The sequence below is a fragment of the Oncorhynchus keta genome, chromosome 17, assembly GCF_023373465.1.
Source record: "Oncorhynchus keta strain PuntledgeMale-10-30-2019 chromosome 17, Oket_V2, whole genome shotgun sequence".
Taxonomy (NCBI): domain Eukaryota; kingdom Metazoa; phylum Chordata; class Actinopteri; order Salmoniformes; family Salmonidae; genus Oncorhynchus; species Oncorhynchus keta.
The window spans coordinates 14832791-14854093 of record NC_068437.1 but is presented as its reverse complement, the minus strand read 5'-3'; the positions used below and the strand labels follow the sequence as shown (position 1 = coordinate 14854093).

Here is a 21303-nt window from a genome sequence, read left to right as displayed (position 1 = left end):
GAAGCACGAGGTAGGTGGAAGAGTTGCATTCAAATTCATCAAGTGTGATTGGAAGTCGAGTAAGTTAGCAGTGTATATTCTATCAGAAACGAGCTTCTTCTCATGGCATTGTGTGCATGATAGTTAGACATTTCATTTATCTCTATTCTGGTACTGTAGAACAGCTTTCTGATACTCATAGTAGCATTACTTTGATAAATCTGAGACCTCACATTCCCACAGACAGAATGACAAACCCGTAGAGTTTTGTTGAACTCGTGGTACAAATCTGCATCCTCCGCAGACTCAGCCAACCGCTGAGGAGAAAATAAAGATATATTAATTTAAAGAAACACACAAGCCCAACCACAATACTCATGGTTAAAGTTTGGGGGGTGGCTACTCTCATATTGCAAAGAGTATATAACAGCAGGGGACATCATCTGATGGTCCAATGGCAATTTCTGGTTTGCGAGGGGATCTAACGTGTGTGATGCTTGTATCTGACCTTTGTACTCACCTTAACGGACTTCATCTTGGACCCCAGCATTCTCTCTATGTCCTCTGAAAAGTCCCTCACGTGGGCTCTCCCATCGATGTCCACTATCTTGATAATGGACTCTACATCTCTGAATTTCTGAAAAGAACAAGGGAGATGTTCAACCATGTCTGTAAGTTTGTCTGATATGTCATATTTGATCATCTGGTTTCGTTATTAGTACAGGAAATGAAATTCAGCTCCAATTGCAGCATTGCCATGCTAACGTGGCACGTAGTATCATTCTCTCTTGGGCCTGATTGATTCAGAAAGCTAAGTGTGAGCCATTAGGTAAAGCCATTTGAAGACGAAACAGAGCTCTCTGACTTTACTTGTATCTTAATTACTCGATTAAGTCACTCACTAATCCTAATTAATCCAAGCAAGCCATATACTGAAGGGTGAAAGCGTCATACTGTGTATTCTGAAGCTATTAGAGGAGTCATGACTGAATAGCTCTGTTGGGGAGAGAGTTCAGCTATGCTAGATACAGGTATTTTTCCTCTGGCAATTCACAGGGACAATGAGTACACAATGGTCATCATAATGTCAGGAATATCACATATTGAGGTAGATCCAGTACGTAGCATAGACTACATCAGCATACCATAAAATAGTAGATGAAAATGTACATTTAATTATTATAACTAAGAGTAGAGACAAGCAAACAAACTAAATAGTAAAGACAAGATTGGGACATGACCATCTGAAACAAGTACAGGAGGACACAACATCCTGATTATCATTATGGTAAAGAGTTCCTGGTTCCTACATTATATTAGTGTGATCGCATTTGTAGCCTAGCTGCTCTGTACCATGTGTGTCTTTGTCTGCTGCCCTGGGCCACTAGCTGTGCCAAGTATCTCCCTTCCCTTGACTCCACTCCAGTCCACTCTACTCTACAAAAAAATGAGGGTTCCTCAAAGGTTCTTTGGGAAGGGTGATGGTTTTATGTGGAACCATAGCATACCTTTTATGGTTCTTTGTAGTTCAAGAAAGCATTCTTTCCTCTTTTAGTGATAATTCAAATGTAGGGACAGCAGCTCATTCGAATATTTTGGGGAATGGTTTGGGCACAACTTTTTTTGTTCAACGGTGAGTGAGAGTGTCATTACAGTTTATGTAATCTGTGGTGTTGTGCAATTGCATGGTATGTATGACTACGACGAGTGAGGGTGTCTTATGAAAGATGTATGCCCTTGTGTCTATTGAAAACAGTTGACTAAGTCTGTAGTTCTCAATTCTCTCCTCAGGGACCCCCAGTTGTGCCAGAACTAGCACACCTGATTCAACTTGTTAATAAACACAATGAATCCACTGGCATTTTAAGAATATAATATGGTTACTAATCCAGACTAACTTTTGAGATTGAAAAATGTTCTTTATAGAACCATTCTCCATAAAGGTTCTATAAGGTTCTATAAAGAACCATGTATAAATAACCTTTTTGTGTGCTACATAGAACCTTTTATTAATGGTTCTTTATATAACCTGAGGAAAAGGTTATTTATAGCACCATACAGGTTCCAGTTGGAACCTTCAGAAAAACAACCTTCTGCTATGGTTACCAACCAAATAAGCCTTATTTGGAACTATATAATTTAGAACCATTTGTTTTTAGTGTGTGGCGTTAGAAGATAATATGGTGCTCCACATGATATTATACATGTGATGAGACAAGGAAAGTATGGGGAAGATGGTGATCAGTGGGTTGAAATGGCAGAGAATATGTGTGGTAAGTGGAGCTGTTTCTGTCCTATGGTTGATGTTAATTCGGTCACATTCTCGTTTAGGGATCAAACCCCAAATAAAACCCATATTTTACCTTTTGCAGAATGTTAGCTCCCGAATATCTTGTGGTAGCCTCGCGTAGTTGCACTGAAAGGACATTTGCCCAATCTTGGACCCTGAGAGAGGTGAGAGAGAGAGAGAGAGAGAGAGAGAGAGAGAGAGAGAGAGAGAGAGAGGTGATGGATAGTGAGGGATGATAGATAATCTATCATCCTGTCCATGACAGAATATAATCATCAAGATTTTGGCCTTGCTGTCTACGTGACACTCAAAACCCAGACTGGACCCATGTGCCAAAAAAGGCCATGAATATCACAACTGTAATGCCAAATTTGTTTAATCTGTCCGTGGTTGATGTAGGTGCCCCTCAAGCACATGATTGGATTTTAAGCATAGCCGCGGGATGCTTAGAAATATGTTTTGCCCCCGCTACAGACGGCTACACCGGTCTGCTAATAGTAGTAAAGTAAAGGCCCAGTGCACTACTTCTGTTTTATTAATTTTCTATTCAGATTTTTCAGGGGGTGCTGCAGCTCCCTAAGCACCCCTACTTCCCGCGGCTATGATTTTAAGGCACCTATAGAACTCTCTCTTTATATGTCAACAGACAGACTACCAATGTGGTGTTGTATGGAAATCAAATGGAATGAGGCGTAATGCTATTTGTTTGCTCCTCCCGACCTCATTAAAAAGAATGCCGCAGATGGAGATGCCTGCCGTTTTACGATCCTGTAACCAATTGTGCTATTGTGTATGTTTTGTTGTGTTATTTGTAACTTGTTTTGTACATAATGTTTCTGCCACCGTGTCTTATGACCGAAAAGAGCTTCTAGATATCAGGACAGCGATGACTCACCGCGTACTGGACTAGTACTTTTTCTTCAACGATTCAGACAGGAAGAATTTACTTCAGATGCCCGACAAGGCCCTCAGCCCCGTCATTCGCAGGAGAAAGAGGTATTGGGGACGAAGGTCCAGGTGCCTTGGAAGGATCCGACGCCGAGAGGGTAATCTACCTTTACCGTCAGTCCTATTAGCCAACGCACAATCAATCGATAATGAAATAGACGAACTACAATCATGTATATCCTACCAACGGGACATTATAAACTGTAACATCTTATGTCTCCCCGAGTCGTGGCTGAACGGTGACATGAATAACATACAGCTTGTGGGTTTTAAGCTTTTTCGAGCAGGATAGAACAACGGCCTCTGGTAAGACAAGGGGTGGCTGTCTATGTATGTAAATAAACAACAGCTGGTGCACAAAATCTAAAAAAGTCTCAAGGTTTTCTCACCTGAGGTAGAGCATCTCAAGATAAGCTGTAGAACACACTATTTGCCAAGAGAGTTTTCAGATGTATTTTTGGTAGCTGTCTATATACCACCACAAACCGATGACGGCACTAAGCTCGAACTCAATGAGCTGTATACGGCCATAAACAAACAGGAAAATACTCATCCAGAGGTGGCGCTCCTAGTGTATGGGGACTTTAATGCAGGGAAATTCAAATCCGTTTTACCTCATTTCTACCAGCATGTTAAATGTGCAACTAGAGGGAAAAAAACTCTAGACCACCTTCACTCCACACACAGCGATGCGTATAAAGCTCTCCCTCGCCCTCCATTTGGAAAATCTGACCATAATTCTATCCCCTCTGCTTACAAGCAAAAACTAAAGCAGGAAGCACCAGTGACTTGGTCAGTAAGAAATTGGTCAGACGAAGCAGATGCTAAGCTACAGGACTGTTTTGCTAGCACAGACTGGAATATGTCCTGTGATTCTTCAGATGTCATTGAGGAGTACACCACATCAGTCTCTGGCTTTATCAATAAGTGCACAGTGACTGAACGTACATACCCCAACCAGAAGCCATGGATTACAGGCAACCTCCACACTGAGCTAAAGGGTAGAGCTGCTGCTTTCAAGGAGCGGGACTCTAACCCGGAAGCTTATAAGAAATTCCACTATGCCCTCCAACGAATAATCTAACAGGAAAAGTGTCAATACAGGACTAATATTGAATTGTACAACACCGGCTCCGATGCTCGTCGTATGTGGCAGGGCTTGCAAACTATTACAGACTACAAAGAGAATCACAGCCGTGAGCTGCCCAGTGACACAAGCCTATCATACAAGCTAAATTACTTCTATGCTCGCTTCGAGGCAAGTAACACTGAAGTATACATGAGAGCATCAGCTGTTCTGGATGGCTTTGTGATCACGTTCTCCGTAGCCGATGTGAGTAAGACTTTTTAAACAGGTCAACATTCACAAGGCCGCGGGACCAGACGGATTACAAGGGCGTGTCCTCCGAGCATGGCTTGACCAACTGGCAAGTGTAATCATTGACATTTTCAACCTGTCCCTGACTGAGTCTGTAATACCAACATGTTTCAAGCAGACGACCATAGTCCCTTTTCCCAAGAACACTAAGGTAACCTGCCTAAATGACTACCAACCCATAGTACTCACGTCTGTAGCCATGAAGTGCTTTGAAAGGCTGGTCATGGCTCACATCAACACCATTATCCCAGAAACCCTAGAGCCACTGCAATTTGCATACCGCTCCAACAGATCTACAGATGATGCAATCTCTATTGCACTCAACACTTCTATTTCCCACCTGGACAAAAGGAACACCTATGTGGGAATGCTATTCATTGACCACAGCTCAGCGTTCAACACCATATTGCCTTCAACTCTCAACACTAAGCTAAGAACCCTGGGACTAAACACCTCCCTCTGCAACTGGATCCTGGACTTCCTGTAAACAAGACTCCTTAAATTTTATCAGCGTATTGATTGCGCAACCAGGGCTGGAAAAACCTTGGATCATTGCTATTCCAACTTCTGCGACGCATATAAGGCCATGCCCCGACCTCCTTTCGGAAAAGCTGACCACGACTCCATTTTGTTGATCCCTGCCTACAGACAGAAACTAAAACAAGAAGCTCCCGCGCTGAGGTCTGTTCAACGCTGGTCCGACCAATCTGATTCCACACTCCAAGACTGCTTCCATCACGTGGACTGGGATATGTTCCGTATTGCGTCAGACAACAACATTGACGAATACGCTGATTCGGTGTGCGAGTTCATTAGAACGTGCGTTGAAGATGTCGTTCCCATAGCAACGATTAAAACATTCCCAAACCAGAAACCGTGGATTGATGGCAGCATTCGCGTGAAACTGAAAGCGCGAACCACTGCTTTTAATCAGGGCAAGGTGACTGGAAACATGACCGAATACAAACAGTGTAACTATTCCCTCCGCAAGGCAATCAAACAAGCTAAGCGTCAGTATAGAGACAAAGTAGAATCTCAATTCAACGGCTCAGACGCAAGAGGTATGTGGCTGGGTCTACAGTCAATCACGGATTACAAAAAGAAAACCAGCACCGTCACGGACCAGGATGTCTTGCTCCCAGGCAGACTAAATAACTTTTTTTGCCCGCTTTGAGGACAATACAGTGCCACTGACACTGCCCGCAACTAAAACATGCAGACTCTCCTTCACTGCAGCCGACGTGAGGAAAACATTTAAACGTGTCAACCCTCGCAAGGCTGCAGGCCCAGACGGCATCCCCAGCCGCGCCCTCAGAGCATGCGCAGACCAGCTGGCTGGTGTGTTTACGGACATATTCAATCAATCCCTATCCCAGTCTGTTGTTCCCACATGCTTCAAGAGGGCCACCATTGTTCCTGTTCCCAAGAAAGCTAAGGTAACTGAGCTAAACGACTACCGCCCCGTAGCACTCACTTCCGTCATCATGAAGTGCTTCGAGAGACTAGTCAAGGACCATATCATCTCCACCCTACCTGACACCCTAGACCCACTCCAATTTGCTTACCGCCCAAATAGGTCCACAGACGATGCAATCTCAACCACACTGCACACTGCCCTAACCCATCTGGACAAGAGGAATACCTATGTGAGAATGCTGTTCATCGACTACAGCTCGGCATTTAATACCATAGTACCCTCCAAGCTCGTCATCAAGCTCGAGACCCTGGGTCTCGACCCCGCCCTGTGCAACTGGGTACTGGACTTCCTGACGGGCCACCCCAGGTGGTGAGGGTAGGCAACAACATCTCCACCCCGCTGATCGTCAACACTGGGGCCCCACAAGGGTGCGTTCTGAGCCCTCTCCTGTACTCCCTGTTCACCCACGACTGCGTGGCCACGCACGCCTCCAACTCAATCATCAAGTTTGCGGACGACACAACAGTGGTAGGCTTGATTACCATCAAAGACTAAATGGCCTACAGGGAGGAGGTGAGGGCCCTCGGAGTGTGGTGTCAGGAAAATAACCTCACACTCAACGTGAACAAAACTAAGGAGATGATTGTGGACTTCAGGAAACAGCAGAGGGAACACCCCCCTATCCACATCGATGGAACAGTAGTGGAGAGGGTAGTAAGTTTTAAGTTCCTCGGCGTACACATCACAGACAAACTGAATTGGTCCACCCACACAGACGGCATCGTGAAGAAGGCGCAGCAGCGCCTCTTCAACCTCAGGAGGCTGAAGAAATTCGGCTTGTCACCAAAAACATTCACAAACTTCTACAGATGCACAATCGAGAGTATCCTGTCGGGCTGTATCACCGCCTGGTACGGCAACTGCTCCGCCCACAACCGTACGGCTCTCCAGAGGGTAGTGAGGTCTGCACAACGCATCACCGGGGGCAAACTACCTGCCCTCCAGGACACCTACACCACCCGATGTCACAGGAAGGCCATAAAGATCATCAAGGACAACAACCACCCGAGCCACTGCCTGTTCACCCCGCTATCATCCAGCAGGCGAGGTCAGTACAGGTGCATCAAAGCTGGGACCGAGAGACTGAAAAACAGCTTCTATCTCAAGGCCATCAGACTGTTAAACAGCCACCACTAACATTGAGTGGCTGCTGCCAACACACTGACTCAACTCCAGCCACTTTAATAATGGGAATTGATGGGAAATTATGTAAAATATATCACTAGCCACTTTAAACAATGCTACCTAATATAATGTTTCCATACCCTACATTATTCATTACATTTTCATTTATTTAAGTCATACGTATATACTGTATCCAGTGGAACAGCCACTTTATATCATCTACTTTTGCATTCCTTAAAGATGGGGTTTAGGTGGTGATTACATGTATCACTAGCCACAGTTTTAACTATGCCACTTTGTTTACATACTCATCTCATATGTATATACTGCACATGGTCAATACCATCTACTGGATCTTGCCTATGCCACTCTGTTTAATGGCACAGGCAGGGAGCCCACCATCACTCATTCATATATCTTTATGTACATATTCTTTATCCCATATGTATATACTGCACTCAATACCATCTACTGGATCTTGCCTTACACTTGTGTCTATAAGGTAGTAGTTTTGGACTTGTTAGCTAGATTACTTGTTGGTTATTACTGCATTGTCGGAACTAGAAGCACAAGCATTTCGCTACACTCACACTAACATCTGCTAACCATGTGTATGTGACAAATAAAATATGATTTGATTTGATTTGATGGGCCACCCCCAGGTGGTAAGGGTACGTAACAATGCATCCGCCAACTGTTTGTTTGGTAAGTTAGTCTAGTGGCCAGCTAGGCCGGATTAGACCTTGATTAGACCCCCATTGATTTTCTAGTCAGTCTCACTCAGAGACTGACTAAAATATCATATTTGCCTCATGGCAAAATGTGTAGAACTGCACAAAAGGAACTCTAAAACTGTGGCCCCTCATGATGAGTTCCGGTTTCTTGTGACACCCACCCCCATCAAAGTTAACCTTCCCTGATTTAGTGTGGCATTGTGTTTTTTTTAAAAGTAAGCGCTTAGGAACTCAATTGGTGAAGTCCATAGGATCGAAAATGGATGAATGCAACAATTTACTCGAAAGGCAATGCACTCTGGGAAATAGTGTCTATTTGGGTCCACAGACTCCACACTTTTGGTGTTGATTTAACACGGTTAATTATTTATTTTATTACACTTGAGAATTTGCTGTGTAAGTGTCCAACTTGCTGTTTGCATTGTTACAAATTGGCTTTTGAATTACAGTTTTTTCAAGTATCATAAAATAAATATTCAGTGTCATGTCGAAGAGCCATACAGTAGTTGAGCGTCACAACTTATTTATACTTATCTGTACAAAATATCTTTGGTTAATTGGTTTCACTTGATTATATACACCTGGGTTCATGGACATTGAGAAGAATGGACATTTACCAAATGTTCAGATAGAAATGTATTGTGTAGATCAAATATGGCTGTCAGCTAGATTGGAATAGTATATGAGATTGTGGGTGCTCTATTCATTATATCATCAACATGCAGTTCCAGATACAGCCCTGCTATTAGTTGAAGTAACTTCCTGTGATCTGGACTAAAATATTTGTAAAAAGTTTTAGCTTTCTCAGATCTGTATTAATATAGTTTTGAAAAGTAGTCACTTGCTGAGATCTGTTTTCAAATAGTTGGAGTCACCCTCCAAAGTAACTGTTGGTTCCCCTGGGAAAAATAGTTACTTTCCGCAAAGCACAGTTAAAACTACCGTTCAAATCAAATTAAATCCAGGTCTGCAGTGATAACACATTGGATCAGACTACCACAGTCCCGCTGAGGCTTCAGGCAGTGATGGACCCAGTGTGGTACAAGTTAACATGCAGGTCTGCTCACAGGAGGTTCCTCTGAGAACACACTCCGGTCTGCATGACCATCTGTCTACCAATGTGGTGTGATACCCCTGGCTATTGGCCCGGCCCAAATGGGTGAGGGCAGAGTCCTGCAAAATAACAGTGGTCAATCGATCATACGACCGGCACTTTGGACCACTTCCTGCCACTGGCAGTGACTGAACTGACCACTGCTTACTGGGAATTGGCAGCCTATGGGAGAAATGCTTCTTGGTAAAAAAATAACTTGGTTGGCAAAACCGGTTGCAAGGATGTCATTATGGAGTCTTTCGTTTCATCATGGTCAGATTTACTACTAGTTGCAAAAGCAAGACAATGACGTCCTATGCCAAATGTTGCCTGTTAGTGGGTCAAGTACATTTGATCTATAACACACTGGCTTAAAAACCAGTGGAACTGCCAGCAATAAGCTGTTGGCAACTTTGAAGAGCGAGACAGCTTTGGGTCAATCAATACGATATTCGGCCTGACTCAAGGATTTAAATGTATGTAAGCTCAGGAGAATATCTTGTTTGTCCAACGCCAGCCCTGTATTAGCCTACAAAATCTAATCTACAGAAACACAGACAAGCGCAGAACAGCCAGCACTCCCCATTGTGCCTTGGGGAAACTGCAATGTATTTTATCACAAAGACAAGGCTCGCCTTGTCCCAAATGGGATGAAGCAAAATGTAATGTAGTAAACCACGTGACAAACACTCCGTCACATCAGCACACTGAGTGACCCGATGACGATGTTTGTTCTCTTCCAGCAAAAGTAAAATGGTGGCTGAATTCCCACAAGTTGAGAAAATCTGGATTTTGAAAGCAAGGGGGGGAAAAAATCCTGGCTTTGACGCTGGATGATGAATCACATCACATCAAATCATGTTGTGGAACTGGCCTGGCTGACCGCTGGCACTGTCCCCTAATATGGTGGGATGAGAGATGAATGTGAACACAGGGCCAGACGGGCTGACAAGCAGAGTGCAGAGTGTGGGACTCGAGCGTGATTAATCTCCCTGGCTCATGGGACCTTTTTAGGTGCTGTGATTTTGGTGACAGTTGGATGGGGTTCAATTATAGCGGAGGGAGTGAAGCGGAGGCAGAGGAGAGAGGAATCAGGGTCAATGTGTAATCAGGCCTTGAAACAAACCGAACAGCAGCTGACTGCAGATAAACAACAATAACCAGCCAGTCAGTCAGACAGACCGTATTGGAATAGAGGTTCAACCTAGAAATCCTCCTCCTTATATGCCTTTTAGCACTTTTGTCCCCCTACTATAAATGGATGGATTCGGCTGGTCAGAAAATGTGCTTCCTCAAAATTTTTCCAAGTGCAACAATTACATTTGTTAGGAGGGTACTGTAACAGTCAATCTCAGGGTGACAAGTTGCTGATAAAACTGTGGAGACTCATCAACATCAAAGGCCAACTGGAGGATTGCTACATATCACACAGTGCTGGACCAACAGGGAATTATATATTTGAGATAGTACAGTAAGAATACCACTGCACCAAGTGATAGATTTAGCCCCCTTGTGCCTCCACATCTGAGGTGTAGCTGACACACAAAGCCTCAGTAGCCTGTATGAATAGAAACTTTAAAGGAGTGACTGTTGGAGGTGAGCCGTACTACATGATAGCACTAAGGGGCTACTCACGTCTCAGGTGGTATCTTCATCTGAGCGTGAGCAGTGAAGCAGAACCAGCTGAAACACAGGATCCACAGGCCCAGCCTCAGCCCCGCTGGAGTCCCTCTGGGTCCCAGCCTGTTCGTTACTCCACCTGGCTCGGCCCTGGGTCCTAGTCCCATCCTGCCTGGGTCCACTGTGTCAGCCCTGGGTCCTAGTCCCATCCTACCTGGGCCCACTGTGTTAGCCCTGGGTCCTAGTCCCATCCTGCCTGGGCCCACTATGTCAGCCCTGGGTCCTAGTCCCATCCTGCTTGGACCCACTGTGTCAGCCCTGGGTCCTAGTCCCATCCTGCCTGGGCCCACTGTGTCAGCCCTGGGTCCTAGTCCCATCCTGCCTGGGCCCACTGTGTCAGCCCTGGGTCCTAGTCCCATCCTACCTGGGCCCACTGTGTCAGCCCTGGGTCCTAGTCCCATCCTGCCTGGGCCCACTGTGTCAGCCCTGGGTCCTAGTCCCATCCTGCCTGGGCCCACTGTGTCAGCCCTGGGTCCTAGTCCCATCCTGTAAGGGTCCACTGTGTCAGCCCTGGGTAGTCGTCCCATCCTGCCTGGGCCCACTGTGTCGCCTGAGGAAGACATCTGTACCGGTGGTATCTATGGCTCCTCTCCAATGTCTCAGTCAGCACACAACAAAACAACGACAACGCACCTCAGGATCAGCAAGCCTCAGGAAAGTGTCGAGGAACATCCCAATGAGTCTGTGGGGGAAAGTGTTCTCATGTCGGCTAAAGGAAGTGGAAGCCCCATGACGTCATTTTTGACTGTGTTGAATATGTGAACCGGAATACTGTCCTCCTCTGAGTCCGTAAATACCCGCAGTCGGGATTCTGTCATCCTCCAAGTCTTTCTCGTTATCTTCTCATTCTCTCAAAACCACAGGCCAACCTCTCCTTTTTCCAATCCTAAAGCACTACAGCATTCTCCTGTTGGTGTTAGAAGTCTTGCCTTCTAGTGTTAGAAGTTGAGAAGCTCAAAACACTCCAACATGACACAATGAAGAGGCACTGTTTAGATCACTGTGACCCGTCGATCAACCATGAAGACGACACTCTAAGAGGTATTCATCAAAAGTTGCATGGTGGTCATTCACAAGATCTAGATACTGTAGTTCCTCTCTGCATCCTGGCGGTGAAGGATCCTTTCCTGGTCTCTGGAATACCAGAGCAGATGAACAGGTTATGCACAGACCAGACAGACGTGCCGTCACACTGACAACGACGAGATGAAAATAACCCACAGAAAAATGATGGGAGGGAGGCTTGCAGCAGCCATTGATTTGTCGGCATTCCGACGCTGCCTACTCTGTCATCAAATTTAGGGCGTAACCTAGTTGGATTAAAACTCCCCACCCCAACCGAGATGGGGATAGGAGAGTGAGAGGAAGGGAGGGGTGGATGGAGGGAAAGTAGAGAGGAGGAGGGAGAGAGCGAGGGGGGATCGAAGCGGAGGATTGGATGAGGGGTTTGTTTTATCTAAGAGGATTATAGTGATTTCTGGAGACAGGCTCTTGTCCATCCAATCAGTGGATGATAAATAAAAGCCCCAACGTTTTTTTAGCAAAGGCAGTGCTGGACTGGGATATCTAATGAAGCCTGATACTCCCCTCCAACATAAACACGCTTGCCAAGCCAAATCCCGCCCGGCCACTCTGGCAATGTGGCACTCTGGCACAGGAGCACCACTAAGCAGGAGGGAGCATTACCGAATGAACACACACACGGCACAAATGCACAGCATGCTCAGATACATACACGCACTCACACACACACACCTTTATGATTTTTAAAAAATCGCTTTGGTACTATTTTCACAAGTATGTGGTACATTTTCACAAATCTCTCACCACAAACATTGATTCAAAATAATAGTTTGTGAAATGTAATGAGAAGATTGGTTTAATCACCAAAACACAACATAATGATATCTTCTAAATGTAGTCGTTTTGACTACCAGTTAGCCAATAACAAACAATGCAGAGATGTTTCAAATTGCCCTTAGAAGTGCTAAAAGTCGTATATGCTACAGTGCATTACAGTTCACATTAGGTAATACACAACAAAACTGACAGAAAACCTATAATTTACATAATATCTAATCAATGTGTAATAAAAGGTGTGATCAAGGACGACTACCTCTACAATCATTCATGCAAAACAACCATGTTATTTTCAGATATAAACTCAGCAACAATAGAAACGTCCTCTCACTGTCAACTGCATTTATTTTCAGCAAACTTAACATGTGTAAATATTTGTATGAACACAACTAGATTCAACAACTGAGACATAAACTGAACAAGTACCACAGACATGTGACTAACAGAAATGGAATCATGTCTCCCTGAACAAAGGTGGGGTCAAAATCAAAAGTAACAGTCAGTATCTGGTGTGGCAACCAGCTGCATTAAGTACTGCAGTGCATCTCCTCCTCATGGACTGCACCAGATTTGCCAGTTCTTGCTGTGAGACGTTACCCCACTCTTCCTCCAAGGCACCTGCAAGTTCCCGGACATTTCTGGGGGGAATGGCCCTAGCCCTCACCCTCCGATCCAACAGATCCCAGAAGTGCTCAATGGGATTGAGATCCTGGCTCTTCGCTGGCTGTCTGGCTCTTCTTGCTGTCTTGCAGGAAATCACGCACAGAACGAGCAGTATGGCTGGTTGCATTGTCATGCTGGAGGGTCATGTCAGGATGAGCCTGCAGGAAAGGTACCGCATGTGGGAGGAGGATGTCTTCCCTGTAACGCACAGTGTTGAGATTGCCTGCAATGACAACAAGCTCAGTCCGATGATGCTGTGACACACCGCCCCCAGACCATAACGGACCCTCAACCTCCAAATTGATCCCGCTCTGGTCCAGCGACAGTGGGTTTGTGCCCATAGGCAACATTGTTGCCGGTGATGTCTGGTGAGGATCTGCCTTACAACAGGCCTACAAGCCCTCAGTCCAGCCTCTCTCAGACTATTGCGGACAGTCTGAGCACTTATAGAGGGATTGTGCTTTACAGTGTAACTTGGGCAGTTGTTGTTGCCATCCTGTACCTGTCCCGCAGGTGTGATATTCAGATGTACTGATCCTGTGCAGGTGTTCTTACACGTGGTCTGCCACTGCGAGGTCGATCAGCTGTCCGCTCCTTCTCCCTGTAGCTCTGTCTTAGGTGCCTCACAGTACAGACATTGCAATTTATTGCCCTGGCCACATCTGCAGTTCTCATGCCTCCTTGCTGCATGCCTGAGGAACGTTCATGCAGATAAGCAGGGACCCTGGGCATCTTTTTTTTGGTGTTTTTCAAAGTCAGTAGAAAGGCTTTTTTAGTGTCCTAAGTTTTCACAACTGAGAACCTTAATTTCCTACCGTCTGTAAGCTGTTAGTGTCTTATTGACTGCTCCACAGGAGCATGTTCATTAATTGTTCATGGTTCAATGAAAAAGCATGGGAAACAGTGTTGAATCCCTTTTCCTAATCCAGTCACTTGTCATCTCCCGTTTGGACTACTGCAACTCGCTGTTGGCTGGGCTCCCTGCCTGTGCCATTAAACCCCTACAACTCATCCAGAACGCCGCAGCCCGTCTGGTGTTCAACCTTCCCAAGTTCTCTCACGTCACCCCGCTCCTCCGCTCTCTCCACTGGCTTCCAGTTGAAGCTCGCATCCGCTACAAGACCATGGTGCTTGCCTACGGAGCTGTGAGGGGGAACGGCACCTCAGTACCTCCAGGCTCTGATCAGGCCCTACACCCAAACAAGGGCACTGCGTTCATCCACCTCTGGCCTGCTCGCCTCCCTACCACTGAGGAAGTACAGTTCCCGCTCAGCCCAGTCAAAACTGTTCGCTGCTCTGGCCCCCCAATGGTGGAAGAAACTCCCTCACGACGCCAGGACAGCGGAGTCAATCACCACCTTCCGGAGACACCTGAAACCCCACCTCCTAGGATAGGATAAGTAATCCTTCTCACCCCCCCCCCCTTTAAGATTTAGATGCACTATTGTAAAGTGATTATTCTACTGGATGTCATAAGGTGAATGCACCAATTTGTAAGTCGCTCTGGATAAGAGCGTCTGCTAAATGACTTAAATGTAAATGACTTAAATGTACAATGAAGATCTGTGAAGTTATTTGGTTTTTATGAATTATCTTTAAATGACAAGGTCCTGAAAAGGGGACATGTCTTTTTTTGCCGAGTTTAATTGTAATATAGGTGTACATTCTAAATTCAAATGTAAGAAATTAAATGAAACAAATTCAAATAAAATAAAACAATGCGTGCTAAAGGTTCGTTTGTATCCAGCCTGTCTTGAGTATTTGACCTTAAATTCTCATCCACATCACAGTGAATGTCCTCATTCTTCATGCACCACGAGAAAAACCTTTTGGCACGCTCCTGGGAATGGCAATCATATACCTTCAACCTCCATGCTGAAAAAGACCCTCAATAAGGTTGAGGAAAGTAGAGTATGGGGAAAGGTTAACTGTAGGGTCACGAATCGGGGATGGGCCCGAAACCATTCCTGGGCCACTTCTGAATGTTGGAACCTGACATTGTCCCACACAATGACATAGGTGACCCCTTCACCTTGACAGGCCAGCTCAATTTTATTGAGAGACACAATGAGGTGTGCAGCACTGTAGGATCCAAGTAATTGCCTACATCCTACCACACCTTCTTCAGAGATATCTGCACACATTAAAATGTTTCCCGCACGTTGTTCAGGCACTTGGACGGTCGCCCATTGGCCGATGAGGTTCCGCCCACTGTGCTGAGTTTTGGCCAGGTTGATGCCCGCTTCATCAACAAAGATATACAAGTAATGGTTCACAGAAGCATCAAACACCAACACCTTTTAAAAATGTATTTGATAATCTATTTTTACAATATAATTCCAGTATGATATTGTGAAACAGCATGTGCATTAACAGTAACAGTAACACAGTATATAGTGCTGTACCTGAACATACTTGGCCCGCAGTTGTTTCACCCAGTCGTTGTTTCTCAAAAGGCACCAGGTAAATATGTTTCATAGATACATGGTGCGTCTTTGAAAGGTGGGGGATTGATGGATGCCACATCGGCAAAGGTGTCATGCATGCAATTTAGAAGTTTATACTTTACAAACATACAGTTGTGGCCAAAAGTTTTGAGAATGACACAAATATAAATTTTCACAAAGTCTGCTGCCTCAGTTTTTATGATGGCAATTTGCATATACTCCAGAATGTTAGGAAGAGTGATCAGGTGAATTGCAATTAATTGCAAAGTCCCTCTTTGCCATGCAAATGAACTGAATCCCCCAAAAAACATTTCCATTGCATTTCAGCCCTGCCACAAAAGGACCAGCTGACATCATGTCAGTGATTGTCTTGTTAACACAGGCATGAGTGTTGACGAGGACAAGGCTGGAGATCACTCTGTTATGCTGATTGAGTTTGAATAACAGACTGGAAGCTTCAGAAGGAGTGTGGTGCTTGGAGTCATTGCTCTTCCTCTGTCAATCATGGTTACCTGCAAGGAAACGTGTCGTCATCATTGCTTTGCACAAAATGGGCTTCACAGGCAAGGATATTGCTGCCAATAAGATTGCACCTAAATCAACCATTTATCGGATCATCAAGAACTTCAAGGAGAGCGGTTCAATTGTTGTGAAGAAGGCTTCAGGGCACCCAAGAAAGTCCAGCAAGCACCAGGACCGTCACCTAAAGTTGATTCAGCTGCGGGATCGGGGCACCACCAGTACAGAGCTTGCATAGGAATGGCAGCAGGCAGGTGTGAGTGCATCTGCACGCACAGTGAGGCGAAGACTTTTGGAGGATGGCCTGGTGTCAAGAAGGGCAGCAAAGAAGCCACTTCTCTCCAGGAAAAACATCAGGGGCAGACTGATATTCTGCAAAAGGTACAGGGATTGGATTGCTGAGGACTGGGGTAAAGTAATTTCCTCTGATGAATCCCCTTTCAGATCGTTTGGGGCATCCGGAGAAAGCTTGTCCGGAGAAGACAAGGTGAGCAGTACCATCAGTCCTGTGTCATGCCAACAGTAAAGCATCCTGGGACCATTCATGTGTGGGGTTGCTTCTCAGCCAAGGGAGTGGGCTCATTCACAATTCTGCCTAAGAACACAGCCATGAATAAAGAATGGTACCAACATATCCTCCAAGAGCAACTTCTCCCAACCATCCAGGAACAGTTTGGTGATGAACAATGCCTTTTCCAGCATAATGGAGCACCTTTCCATAAGGCAAAAGTGATAACTAAGTGGCTCGGGGAACAAAACATCGATATTTTGGGTCCATGGCCAGGTAACTCCCCAGACCTTAATCCCATTGGGAACTTGTGATCAATTCTCAAGAGGCGGGTGGACAAACAAAACCCCACAAATGCTGACAAATTCCAAGCATTGATTATGCAAGAATGGGCTGCCATCAGTCAGGATGTGGTCCAGAAGTTAATTGACAGAATGCCAGGGTGGATTGCAGAGGTCTTAAAAAAGAAGGGTCAACACTGCAAATATTGACTCTTTGCATCAACTTCATGTAATTGTCAATAAAAGCCTTTGACACGTATGAAATGCTTGTAATTATACTTCAGTATTCCGTAGTAACATCTGACAAAAATATCTAAAGACACTGAAGCAGCAAACTTTGTGGAAATTAATATTTGAAATTATATATATTTGTGTCATTCTCTCATTTTTTTGGGCCACGACTGTACATTTTATTTCTGTAGCTCTCAAAATACATATATAGTAGACAAACCTATTTAAAATCTATAGGTTTACCAAACGGTTAAGGGATTTAAACCATTAAACGCTGTTGGATTAAGTGATGGTCAAATGTATTTAAACAAATGAGAAGAGAATAATACGAAAAGTATTGTGAGCATTGCATTGTGAAAGGCAATTACTTGATATGAAAGGTATTTCTAGACGGAACAGTGATTAGGTTTGGTCAAAAAGTTACTGTGTGATTTTGTGTGATGTACTTAGTCAATTGAAAATGTCCTTAAAGTTGTGAGAGAAAAAAAATGTGTTTATGATGATCTGTTTTGAGTTTTGTACTACGAGTTTTACCACATACTTTACCACATACTAGTACCAAAGCGATTAACAAAAAAAAATGTAATAGGATAATCTATTTGTACTTTTGTCTTGATACAACTTTGGAGAGTGCTGCAGTGAGGCTAAGTGATAAGGGATGTATCAGTGGGACATCAAGTAGGGGGTCTTTAAGACTAATCTCCTTTAAAAAAAAAAAAAAACGATTAGAAGAGCGCTAAGCTTCTACTCTCCTGGCCTATGGGATCTCATAGTATCTCATATTCAGACCATGACCTTCAGTAGGGCATAGGGTTTAGACTCCCATACGTTTAAAAAAAATTGTTTTGCAGTCCACAAATGGAGCCTTTGGCACCAACCGAAGATGGTAAATTGATAAAATGATACATTCAGCTCAACCCACATCAGTTGCCCATGGTAGAGAATGAAGTCAAGACAATAGCTCCCTCTGCTGGCATTTGAGGAAACATGCAGGTGTATATCTCCGTGAAGGGATATGGAAACATTGCAGAATAATTCACCCCAGCAAGCAGTACTGTAACCTAGGATTCAAAAAGTGACACTCTCTGTTCTGAATGGTGTTCGTTCTGGGATGTTGAGACAGAGGGAAAATAATGGCTCCCACCCACCAATAAGACAACAAAGAGCATATATTACTCCAGTTAACTTTCTCTGAAGACTTATGTTTGTACAGCGCATTTGGGAGTCGGGACATTTCTGCGTCCCTGTCGAGAGGTTAGGTTTAGTGACACACCTGTAGTAACTCACGGTGGCCTGGGTGTCAGGTTCGCCCTTGCAGCAACCAGAGCCGTGCTCTTGGCCCAATACACAGCGTGAAAGGATAAATCACCCCCAGTTACATGGCATACACCCACACTGGAAAACTCCACAGTAAAACGTATGAATGTAAAAACAAGCTTACCCTGAATCGTTGTGTGAACCATACTGACTGTAAAAACACTCCAATGTGAAAAGAAGCATACGAATTGCAACAGAGCCTGAGGAAATTATTCTGGGTCAATTAAAATGTACCTTAATTAAAAGCCATACAAGAGGACATAAAGGTGTGCCTCCTCTTATGAACACGTGATTTAATGTGAAGTTAATGGGATAACATGGGACAACATGTGAAGCAACATGGGACAACGTGTCAAGCAACATGTCATAACATAAAACTACACGTGACAATACAGTAGGTGAGCACATGTGAGAACATTATCTCGTGTGAACTTAACGTGACAAAAAAATGTGACACGGGGATGCACAATTTCAACATGTGCATGACACTACACATGGGACAACATTGGGACAACAAAACCCAGGTGTCAAATGTCATTTAGAATATTTTACTTTGAAATTCAATAATTTACATTAATTACGTTTTAACAGTCATGGTCCCCAAGCAGGTTTTGTCTAATTCCCAGTTTGTTACAGGTACATCCCCAATAATGTTTTTAGGAGATCCTTACTGTGAATCAGCCTTAAATTGGGATTTGAACTCATAACTTGCTGGTTGCTATAGCAACCTAAGATGTCCTGCTACGGTGCAGTTATACACCACACGATCTGTGAGTGTGACAGCGATATGGCCACAGACTTGTCGGCAAGAATTCATTTCTGCACTTTGCTAAAAACGGCCAAGAATCAAGTAAATAATTGTCCAATTATCGCCACCAACATAAAACTGGCCGTGCTCAAGGGCACTTGAAGTAGAGTATACGTCAGTTCTTCGAGGATTTGAACTTGCAACCTCTTGGTTGAGAGTGCGTCAATGTTTCTTGGAACATGTATTATCACACTATCGAAAAAATAATCATATGGTTAGGGTATACTACAGTGCTGTTTCCTGGGGTGCAACAAGGTCAAAGGTACACTTCACAGGTACACATGAACTCATATTGTACAGTTTGGTACCTTGTAGTTATAATGGGAGATTTTTTTTACCCAATATTTGGAATATAAGGTACAATCATCACTGCGCTTTCATAGGTGGGGGCAATGTACAGGTGGGTCACATTTGAATATTTTGGGGTGTAGTCAGATATATGTGTATTTGTGCTAACCGTCAGTGGAAGTGTTTAAGTATTTCATGGTTGTGCCGATGCAAGCAACCCACTTTGACACCCTCTGTTCTGAATGTGTCATTAATGAGCTGATCTGTGAAATTGTCAATTATTAACTAGAAACTATCTGTCTCTCATTTCTGTTAGTCACAGTAATTTACTTGCAAAATGTTGTCTGTAACCTACCTGTGCCTTCACTGACTCTTCTGTTGACAACATGCACATCAGTTGCAGATTGGCAGCATACTGTAATCAGCTGTGCTTATTTGAAGTGTGGCTTTCAGCTAGCTGTTTTTGGTCTTCCGTAAGCGGGAATGTCATCCTATTTAATGTGCTCTGTTCATAAACATTAAGCTTGTATACTGTCAGTCCTGTAGCATTTCTAAAGGCTGTCATAAGTGCAGGTTATTCCAAAGAGCCATACAATATTTCATTTATAGCTAGTCTGCATGTAATTATAACATTCACTTCCCTACCAGACCGTCAGGTCAGTTAGTGTGATGGATTAGCTACAGTAAATTACTGTGAATTTTACAATAACCCACTTGTAACTATTTGACACTAAGTTATTGAACTTTAAACATTACCTTCCTGTTAGGTAGCTGCCATTAAGCTACTTAAAAATGCACAACAACATCTTAACAGTGCAGCTCACAAGTTCTTACAAAAACTGCAGCACTGACAATGTCAAAACAGGTGCTCAAACTTCCTCTACTGACAGGTGGCACAAAAACAACATATTCTAGACCATGCCCCCAAATATGCTAATGAGACCCGGTCAGCACATTGCCTCCACATACATTTCAATGTGCAGTAATGATAGTACCTAATGCTGCATTCGTAACCAAGTGGGAAGCGGGAATTTACCACCAACAACTGGGAAAAAGACTCTTGAATGGCCCTCCAAATGGTAATTACTAGTGGGAAACACGTCTATCATCCCTGAGCTCCAACTTCTCCCGCATGCTGATCTCTGACATCAGCTACTAAGAAAATGACCTCGATAAAAGGATTTTCGGCAGTTAAATGTAACAACATAACATTATTTATAAAACAAATCTATTAATTTGGTTTTTGAACTCTATACTTAGTTTACAAGCATGATAGCTGTACTCTTAGTGTATGATTGATGCAGCTTGATGGTAATTAGCCAATTGGCATTTCCCAACAATATCAAACCACATGAATGACTCCAACTTGTATTTACGACTTCACAACTGGTACATTCCCAACTCCCACATGGCTACGAACACAGCTTTATATTTAATATATTGGGTAAATAAATGTACCATTAAACTAGATTATCCGCACATATACTGTACCCTTCAAGGTACCGACCAGTACCATGTGAGTTCCTATGTGTACCTCAATGTTTTTGTACACCAGGAAACAACACTATACCGTAATGGTACTCTGTTTTTTTTAGTGTGTGCATATATGTTCATTATAACAAATAACCATCTGGTGGCACTGCTGACACATTAATGCACTCCAGACCAAAAGGTTGC

At 44.0% G+C, this 21303-nt stretch overlaps 1 protein-coding gene across 1 annotated transcript in view; it reads right to left on the bottom strand.

The window, feature by feature from the left end:
- Positions 1-11753, bottom strand: part of LOC118396491 (voltage-dependent calcium channel subunit alpha-2/delta-4-like) — a 72471-nt gene extending 60718 nt beyond the window's left edge. The window contains exons 1-4 of the mRNA XM_035790735.2: positions 10660-11753; positions 2343-2424; positions 500-616; positions 237-296 (exon numbers count right to left, since the gene is read on the bottom strand). Of these exons, the coding sequence (XP_035646628.2) occupies positions 237-296; positions 500-616; positions 2343-2424; positions 10660-11267 (867 nt within the window). The 5' untranslated portion in view covers positions 11268-11753. The remainder of the gene's footprint in view (positions 1-236; positions 297-499; positions 617-2342; positions 2425-10659) is intronic.
- Between the last annotated feature and the right edge of the window lie 9550 nt (positions 11754-21303).